The 10,071-nt window shown below is 41.4% G+C and overlaps 1 protein-coding gene across 1 annotated transcript in view; it reads right to left on the reverse strand.

The window, feature by feature from the left end:
* CEP250 (centrosomal protein 250) overlaps window positions 1-6,811 on the reverse strand; it is a 39,820-nt gene extending 33,009 nt beyond the window's left edge. Inside the window, exons 1-7 of the mRNA XM_044664363.1 lie at window positions 6,629-6,811; window positions 6,227-6,283; window positions 5,357-5,439; window positions 4,998-5,163; window positions 4,486-4,592; window positions 3,707-3,955; window positions 215-311 (exon numbers count right to left, since the gene is read on the reverse strand). Of these exons, the coding sequence (XP_044520298.1) occupies window positions 215-311; window positions 3,707-3,955; window positions 4,486-4,592; window positions 4,998-5,163; window positions 5,357-5,439; window positions 6,227-6,283; window positions 6,629-6,811 (942 nt within the window). The remainder of the gene's footprint in view (window positions 1-214; window positions 312-3,706; window positions 3,956-4,485; window positions 4,593-4,997; window positions 5,164-5,356; window positions 5,440-6,226; window positions 6,284-6,628) is intronic.
* Between the last annotated feature and the right edge of the window lie 3,260 nt (window positions 6,812-10,071).

Consider the following 10,071-nt stretch of genomic DNA (forward strand, 5'->3'; position numbering starts at 1 on the left):
CTCATTCTGCCAAGGGAACACACTAAATGTGTTTTATCAGAGTTGTGCTGAGGATCTTCAGGTTTCGGCGAATTTGATTCTTCGTCTAAACTGAGGGATTTCACTAAATCCTTCAACTGGGTACTTACTGATATTTACTACATTGGCTTGGTTACACAAAAGGGGAACCAGAGCCCTTCACCTCCAACTTCTTCCAGAAAAAATGACTACATACCAGGATATCCATGGTGTCCTTCAGAGCCTTCAGCATCTTCTCCTGCTCCTCATTTTGTTTTTTACTCTGAGCCAGCAAGGCAGAGAGTTCAGTCACCCTGCGGGGAAGGGCACAGCATTACTGTAGAATGGTCAGCACACTGCTGAGAAGAGAACACCCAAAAGCACTCTCCCACTACATATCTCTGGTGCTCCCAGAACCCTCTCTCTCTGTGCTCCTTCAGGATCACACAATGCTAATGCCTAGAACTGGGTTGAAACCAAAAGCAATTCAGAACACATGCACAAATTTACCACAACTCAAGGCTGGAACACTTGCTTTGGGGCTTGAAAGGTGGAAGGAAAGCTCTGGCTGGGAGCTCTCCAGGCCCAGGTTAATCTTGATGTCAAGTACCCTGGAGCCAATAAGAACATTAGAATTGCCACAATAGGACAGTTTCATGATCCCTATAGCCTAAAATTTTGTCTCTAACAAGGCCACCTATTATCATATAGTTTATGGTTATTGTGTCAACTTTAAAGTTAGAGACATCCTCAAGTATTTTTGTTTTTCTGATCCTCCCATTATAAATTTACTGTTAATGAGTTTATCCTTTTTGAAGTCATTTGTATTTTTAGCCTGTATCATTTTAAAGGTTCAACCACCTATTTTATAAAATAAAACTTCCTTTTATTACTCCTCAATTCAGTCATCAGTTTTTCCTATAGCTCTGGCACACTGAAAGCCCTTCTCTGGGTTTACCCTTTCTGTTCCTATCATTACTTTTGAAACTTTGATCATACATACATTTCCCATTCTATCTTTTCAGATCTTTTTAGTCTGTCCTCAATTAGCAACTTTCTCATCTTTTTTATTTCAGTTGGCTTTCTGTGGATTCTCTTCAGCTTCCCAATGTATTAAAAGTGTGATGATGAGAATCTAATATTTCCAATGTGGATACATCATAGTTTTGTGTTGTTTCTAATGCCTTTCTAGATGATATTCTAGTTAAGATTTTTGACTGTGCCAGCACAATGGGCCAATAACTTCAGAAAATAGTCCGGGAAGACTCATAGGCCCTTTCCTGGGTTGAATATGACACCTTAGAATCCTAAATGGTTCCATTTGTTTTCTCCTTTAATACCCATACTGAAAGACCATCTGCCCTTTTTCTCTCCAGGGAATTTTCAACTGTTAAGTCAACAGCTGGTATGTTTTTATCTCTGACAGGGAGATGTTGTTACATATGCAACAAAGAAGAAAGGGACCAAAGAATCAGTGTAGGAAGGTTTATCATAGCCTTTGCCTGTCATTCTTCTGACTTATGACACTGAAATGCTCTAATGGCACATCTCATAAGAATCTGTCAAAGCCATAACTTTTACTAACTCTGTGACCCCTTCAAGATTCCATGGGATTTTCAAATACCCTATTACTATTCCAACAGCTAATCTAGAAGAGCTAAGTTGCCAGGAAGGAAATCTAAAATGGGGAAAAAATCCTTAGAAAGAAACAAAGATATGCCACAACTATAATTTTCAATGGCACCTTCTAACTGGTATCTCACAACCTCTTGATATTTCTTAACTTCCTTTATTCTAATCTCTAATGAAGATGTGTCCCTTATCTGCTACAGGTACCCTTGGTCTCTTCCCTTCCCATCTTCTCTAGCAAATCCTTCCCAATATACTGACTATAAACAGCAATACCCTTCTGTCTATAAACATATCTAAGTCTCCCCACAATCCTTAAAAAAAAAAAATTTCTCTAGGTTTTACCATTCCATCTTTTCAAATTATTTGCCTATATTTTCCCTCCTGTTCTCAGCCAAATTTCCTAGAAACAGCTGCCTATTATACTCATTACCTTCACTTTTTCTATTCTCAATTATTTGTAATCTGGCTTCATCATTCAACTGAAAGACACTGGTTGGGTACAGCTGGGTGGCTCAGTGGATTGAGAGCCAGGCCTAGAGATGGGAGGTCCTAGGTTCAAATCTGAGCTCAGACACTTCCTAGCTGGGTGACCCTGGCCAAGTCACTTAACCTTCATTGCTTAGCCCTTACCACCCTTCTGCCTCTGAATCAATACGCAGTATTGATTCTAAGATGGAAGGTAAGGGTTAAAAAAAAAAAAAGTAATTGGTCTAAAATTACCAATAATATGATCTTTCCTTCCCCAACTCCATCCCATTCTTTTTTTTTGACCTCTCTGTAGCATTTGACACTGTAGACCATCTCTTCTCTTGGATACTCTTTTGTCATGTGTTTTTTTTAAACAATGCCCTCTCCTTGTTCTCCTCCCTGTGTGACTGACTGCTCCTTAGTCTCCTTTGCTAGATCTTCATTCATGTCCTAACCATTAATTGCAAATATCCCTGAGGCTCTGCCCTGGGCCCTATTTCTCTATATATACTATCTTACTGATCTTATTAAAACTTCAATGGATTCAATCATCATCTCTCTGCAGATGACATCTACATCTAAACGTCTAGCTGTAGTTTTTCCCTAAGTTCTGAATCCATATCACCAAATGCCTACTGGGCATTTCAAACTGGATGTCATGTAGGCATCTCCAACTCAACAGGTTCAAAAGAGAACTCATAAACTTTTTCCCTAACCCTGCTCCTTTTTCAAACCTATTTCTGTCAAGTGCACCACCATCCTTCCAATCACCCCAAGTAGTTCCCAATCTTGTCCCTCTTTCTCCATTCATAAAATCATCACCCTACTTCAGAACCTCATTACCTCTCTTTCACCTGGACTATTGCAATATCTTCCTAAGTGGGTTCCCTGTCTCAAGTATTTCCCTACTTCAATCTGTCCTTCACACAGCTACAAAGTGATTTTTCTAAAGCAAAGGTCATACATACTACATTACTACCCTGCTCAATGAAGTTCCAATGGCTTCTATTTCCCTAGGATCAAATATATTTGTTTTGCCCTTTGTTTGGCATTTAAAACCTGACATGACCTGGCCCTCAACTACCAATCCAGTCTTATCACACATTACTCTCTTCATACACACTATAGTTTAGACAAGCTGGCTTTCTCAATGTTCCTCATATGTGACATTGCATTTTTTCTATTGTGTGTTTTTAAGCTCAATTGGTGTCTCCTTTGCCTGGAATATACTCCTTCCCCACCTCTGCCTTTTTCCCTTTAAGGCTTAGCTCAAGTGTCACCTTTTACATGAAGCCTTTCACGATCTCTCCAGTTGCTAGTACCTTCTTCCGGAAATTAGCTGATTTCTCTTTTATATATACTTATCTATATGTGTACATGCCTCCTCTGGTAGACAGGTCTTCAAGGGTAGGGTGTGTCACCTTTGCATCCCCTACATCTAGCACAGTGGCTGGCATATAGTAGGTGTTTAATAAATGCTTACTGATTAACTTCCTTTCCTCCAATGAAGACAGGAAGACTCTGAGTTATCCTCCACCTAATTGGCATCAACATCCAAATCCTTGGAGAGTTGCTTGCTTTGCCTTTAATAAGATCCCTATTATCTCACCTATCCTGAAGTTCTGTCTTCTCCATGTTCCCCCTGGCCTTCAGGAGTATAAGTTCTTCGCTTCTTTTGTGTATTTCCTTCTCCAACTCCTGGGTTTTGGCTACTAGTTGTAGATGCACCTGCTCATTGCCAGCCAGTCTCCCTGACCCCTGAGCTTCCTGGGACTGTAATTTTAAGCTCAGGTGCAGGCAGCTGGTCAGGAGGGAACCAGAAATCTTCACTTGTTCAGCCTTTAGCTCAGCCAGATCCCTAAGGAAACACAAAAGACTTTAGAAGGGACTGGTAAAAGGTGTGATATAAGAAAGCCCATCTAACTCTGAGGATCCTGTCTCCAGAGGGAATCATCTGGAGCAGGGCTCGGCAACATATGGCTCTTTCTGCAGGAGCCATAAAGTCCATTTTTTTTTCAGGTGCTGTTACAGGAGCGCGCACTGTGAGCACTGTACGGCTCTCACGAAATTACATTTTAAAAAATGTGGCGTTTATGGCTCTCATGGCCAAAAAGGTTGCCAACCCCTAATCTGGAGGATCAATTTCCCCAACATATTTCCAACATTATTCCCCAGCATATCCCCTCTGCTCTGGTCAGACAGTTCTCCTCAATGTCTCATTGCTATACACAGCCCCATGCATATTATCTGACCTCCTTTTTTACTTTCCCCACTCACTTCTGTGCTTCAAACCCCATCCTAATGGAGATTAGGAGGGAAGAAGAGAATAAACTCCTGTTCATTCCCAGTTAAAGTTTCAGGTTCTCCCATTCCCCTCTCCTCACTGACCTGTCAGTGGCTGTCTTCATTTCCAGGAAGTGGCGTCGGAAGGTCACCACCTCCCGCCACAGGCTGAGAAGGCGGCCATGTTCCCCTTTCAGGTAGCCCTTGAAGAACTGAATGTTTGGAAACTAAGGTCAACCTAAAGGTCAGAGATCACCACTGCCAGTCCAGGAAGTAGAGAACCTGTTTCGACTCACTTTCCTCTACCTCATCATCCAGGCTAATGGTGTCAGAAAACTTCCAGTCCCAATAAGGCCCCCCAGAGGTAGGCAAAACCCATGGAGGAATCACTTGGTGTTACACCATTTACCAATGAGTTTCTAGTCTGAATAAGTCATCCTGATAGAGAACTGAGTTGATGCCCCAAGGAGGCACTTAGCACTGACAACCCAGTTCTCAGATGAATCCCCAAAGTTAACCCTTTCTAGCCCTGTCTCTGGACCAGGAATCCTCCTATAAGGATATGAAACTCCTTGTCCTTAAATGGCTGGGCTGCCCAGGCTCCCTGCACACCCTACCTCCCTCTCCATTTGCCAGTCACTCTGCCGTCTTGCCAGCTCATCCTGAGCTTGGCTCCAGTCCACTGTTAACTTCCCCACATCCTCCTGAAGGGCCTTGTTCACAACATCAGCTTCCTCCAGGTGTTCCTGAAGCTCCGTGTTCATTTTCACCAAACCTTCAGACCTGATTCAGGGTAAGGATAAAAATAGAAAAAATAAAGTGTGGTCCAATTCTCTACCCCCTTATGGTAGATACTGGTTCTGTCTTGTCAGGAATCTGAGATATGGTAGCTAAATCCAAAGGCCCCTGGCTTATTGAGAATAACCTTATCTATTTGGCCACCTAATGTCCACACTGAGGAACTTGGGATCATCACCTCTGATGCTCTTCCTCCAGCCGGATCAGCAGCTGCTCCAGTCTGGGCTCCTCAGTACTTGCCCACCTCTTTGGCATAGGTCCCTTAACCAGACACACACACAAAAAAGTATTTACCTCTAATCAGATCATCACAGTCAGGCCAAACCCTCTACTTCCCACTGATTTCTTCCCTATATCTGCCAGTTTCTTTTTATAGATCATAATCTTAACCCTAATATCCTTATTGTCCAGAAAGATTCACAGACCTCTTTATTCCTTAGTGAGGTTCACTCTATAAAGATATTTTTTCCGTAAGACACAGGAACATCCCTCACAGGTCCCATGAAAGCCAACTCTCACACATGTGACAGGTGCCCTTAGGCACAAACATGTTATCCTGTCCTCATTGCTAGCACATGAAATTCATGAGAAGTGCTCATAAACACACACACATACATAAACCCACAGTGCTCAGCCAGCACTGGCACCTGTGGGAGAACAAATTCATTCCTTCACTACTGTTTCACAGGTTTCTGCTTGGCAGGCAGAGAGGAAAGCAATCTCCATGGGCTACAGGTGCTAGAAGTCCTATGGTTGGAGGTAGCTGATGTGGGGGGTGGTGGGGAGAGTGTCCCATGAAGAGACCTATGTGATCGTGGTCCAAGAGGTAAAAGGAGGAGGGATTGATGCTGATCATTTCCTCATCAAAGGCCAGAATCCAGGCAGAAAATAAGGGCCAGCACAGAATTGGGGACCAGTGGGGTGGTTAGCAGCAAAGGAATGAGTGTACTCAGGCACAGGTATGGCCTCCCCATATTTCAGGTAACATCAATTCACTGAATGTCCAGGGAAAAGATAGCATGGATACTCAGAGATCATGTCCACTTACCCCCATGTCCTCCAGTCTCTTCTCCAGCTCCTGACACCAGTTCCGGTACTGTAGTACCTAGGGAAAGAGTCCCAGGCCACAATTATTGGACACTGTTGGCACTAAATGTGACTCCCCAGCAAACCTTTAGAAGACTATGTGACCTATTGTTATTAGAGTGGATTAAGACAATATTAGGTTAGAGTATCTGTCTAGATCCTTAAGAGATATTTTTGATATTCAGAAACAGAGCAGAGTTCTTATTCTGCAGATGAAAGAAACATAGGCTCACATTTCTAAATATTTTTTCATCTCATCAGACAATCCTACTTGAAGCTACTGGCCGCCTATCACCCTCAATCCCTCAGGTATCTCTCTTCCTCCTCACTTCTCCCCCAATCCTCCACAGAATAGCTACTTTACTTTGGCTTGCAGCTTTCTCACAAGTACTGCTTGTCTCTGCTGGGCCTCCTGGGAGATCTTCAGCTTGTGCCAGGAAGCAGCCTGGTTCTCGGCCATCTGCTGCTGCAGTGCCAGGATCTGCTTCTCCAGCACCATATTCAGAGGCTGGGGCTTCATGTTGTGCCCTTGGTCTCTTGCCTCCATTTGAGGACTGGATACCAGGCCAGAGAGTCTTGTCTTTCTGTAGCAGGAAGCACATGTCTATTCTGCTTACTCTTTGGCAGGTTTTATCATCATGAGTACATTGCTCTGATTTCTTCTTGGGCTGTGGGACAGGAGCACAGGAAGAAGGCAGTCAAACCTACCCAGACTCTTGGCAGAGGCCAAAAGGGAGTGAAAAATAAGTGGGGCAGCTCAGTCTCCTAGGAAAATAGCTATGCCAAAGGAGGGCCATGTAGAGCCAAATGTAGGCTATGGGCCTCAGTCTCATCAGTCATGGGCCCAATAGAGAAGGCAGTAAAGTTTAAAAGAGCCCTGAAATGGGAGCCAAGAGATCTGGAGTAGAGTTCTGGCTTTGCCACAGCTTAATGTGTGAACAAGTCAATTCTCTTTTAGTTTCCTCCTTAAATTGAGAGGCTTCACTTGCATTAATTTTAAGATCTCTTTTAGTAGTTTGGAAATTCACTAGTTTTGTGACCATATAATCTATCTGAACTTCTGTTTCCTCATCTATGTTATATTAATAATCTCTACCCTTCCCTACCTTGGGAAGAAATTCTCTTAAATCTTAAATGTAGGACTATAGAAATGTGAGTTAGGGTGAAGATGATTATAGGAACAGGAAATTTAAAATATATGAGAGGAGGGATGACTACTGGAATAAGGTACTAGAAGAAGTGAATTCTACAACTAGATAAGTAATCTAAGAGGAACAATGAGTGGAAGTTATAGGGAAAAATTCTACAACTAGATAAGTAATCTAAGAGGAACAATGAGTGGAAGTTATAGGGAAAAATATGAGGATGGCAGGATCAAGAAAGCATTCCTTTTATAGACTCTGTGAGTGGAGTTTGCTCTATTCACCTCAGGGCCTCAGGCCTTTTAAACCTTGGCTGAGGGTTAAGATCTATCTGGACTTATCAGTGAGATAGATTCTTATTTTCTTCCTCTCTCTCTTATCTCATGTAAATAAATTTACATAAAAGTCAATTTTGATTTGAGATTATTCTTAATTGAGGATTGATAATAGTTCAATCCTCTGGCAACCACCTTTAATATATTGAACCCATAAAACCCCTTTTTCTCCCTTACAAAATGGCTGAACAAATTGTGGTATACATTGGTGATAGGATACTGTTGTTCTATAAAAAATGATTAATAGGGTGATTTTAGAAAAAGCTAGAAAGATCTGCATTAACTGATGCAGAGTAAAATAAGCAGAACCAGGAGAACATCAAACCCAGAAACAGCAATATTATGGAATGATGGACTGTGAAAGACTTAGCTACTCTCAGTAATACAATGTTCCAGAACAATTCATGACAAAGAATGCTATCCACCAAAACCATTGGACAGAAAGCCAATCAGAGCATACTATCTTCTACACTCATTTATTTACAGTTTTATTTTGGGGTTTAGGTTTTATATGAGTATTCCCTTACAACAGTGATTCCCAAAGTGGGTGCTACCGCCCCCTGGTGGGTGCTGCAGCAATCCAGGAGAGCGGTGATAGCCACAGGTGCATTTATCTTTCCTATTAATTGCTATTAAAATTAAAAAAAAAAAATTTCCAGGGGGCTAAGTAATATTTTTTTCTGGAAAGGGGGCGGTAGGCCAAAAAGCTTGGGAACCACTGCCTTACAACAATAACCAATATGGAAGTATGTTTTGCATTATAATATATATAATCCTAATCAACTTTATTATCATCTCTAAAAAGGGGAAGGGAAGGAAAGTGGAGAGACAATTTGGATCTTACAATTTTGGAAAATGTGGAAAATTATTACATATAATTGGGAAAATAAAATATATTTGAATAAAAAAAAGAGGAAGCAAATAATAAATATCAATTTATCCTTTCTCTTCCTTCCCTCTGGTGACAGAAGAGGTATCTTTTTTTCCTCCATTAAGATAAATCACTTTGTGTACAGCTTTCCTTGACCCCAATTCTTCCCACTTCTTCTAGTACCTTATTCCAGTAGTCATCCCTCCTCTCATATATTTTAAATTTCTCACTTCCCATTTACCTAGAAATATGCTCAGTTACTCCAATACAAAAAAAAAAAAAAAGCCTTTCTTTGATCCCATGAGCTAGTTTATCTAGTTCCCATCCTATCTCTTTTCACCTTCACTGCTAGACTTGAAATAGTTGTCAATACTTTATATCTGCTCAGCAACTTGAAATATGATTTCTGTCTCCTACCATTCTACTAAAACTCTAGTCACCAATGACTTATTTAGCAAATTCAATGGCATTCTGACCTTTATAGTTTTTGACCCTGTTTCCTCCTGAATGTTCCTCCCTCTGTTTCAGAGACAAGTTATCTTTTTGTCTATCTGCTTCTTTTCTATCCTTAATTCCAAATGTTTAGATAATTTAATGATGTTCCTCAGCAGTTTATCCTTAGCCCTCTTTTCTTGCTCTCTGTGTGTCTCTCTGCAATCTCATTAATTCTTAAAGCTTCACCTCTTACTTTAAGCATAGGACTCCCGCACTTATATCTCCACTCAGTCAATTGATAAGCATTTACTAATCACCTAATGAACCAAACACTAAGCTAAGCAAAGGGAATAAAAGACAAAAGACAGCCCATACCCTAGGGCCTAGAGCCATGTTAGGGACCTAAGGTATGAGTGTCTGAGCATGCTGGAGGGGGAGGCTCCCTTCTCCCTCCCCACTCTCACCTGAGGACATTTCTCACACAACCTGCCCCTCTGCCCAGTAGCCCAATGGGAGCACTTCCTCTCTCCCTTATCTGAGATAAGGGAGGTGGCTCACATGCAGCATGAGGGTTGCAGTTTGAGCATTCAGTCTTTAAGGTCTCTAAAAGGTTTGCCATTACTGCCTTAGAAGAACTCATAATTTAATGAGAGCAAAAATATGCAAATAACTATGAGTAAACTTCTCTATAAAAGATAAATAGGAAATAATCAATAGAAGGAAGGTACTAAAATTAAGAGGCCTCAGGAAAAATTTAGGATTCCTGTAGCATATGACATTTTAGTGGGTACCTGAAGGAAGTGAGGGAAGCTAGGAGGCAAATATGAGGAAGGCATGGAGGTCAGCTAGAAAAAATGCCCTGAGATGCACTGTTTGATGAACAGCAAAGTGGCTATGTCACTGAATTGAAAAGTAGGTGTGTTTGTAAAAGGGTGGTAGAGGTGGTATGTGTAGGGGGGTAGGTTATAAAGGACTGAATGTCAGAGGATTTTGTTTTTGATCCTAGAGACACATGGCCATTGGA

This window comes from Gracilinanus agilis, chromosome 2, assembly GCF_016433145.1.
Source record: "Gracilinanus agilis isolate LMUSP501 chromosome 2, AgileGrace, whole genome shotgun sequence".
Taxonomy (NCBI): Eukaryota; Metazoa; Chordata; class Mammalia; order Didelphimorphia; family Didelphidae; genus Gracilinanus; species Gracilinanus agilis.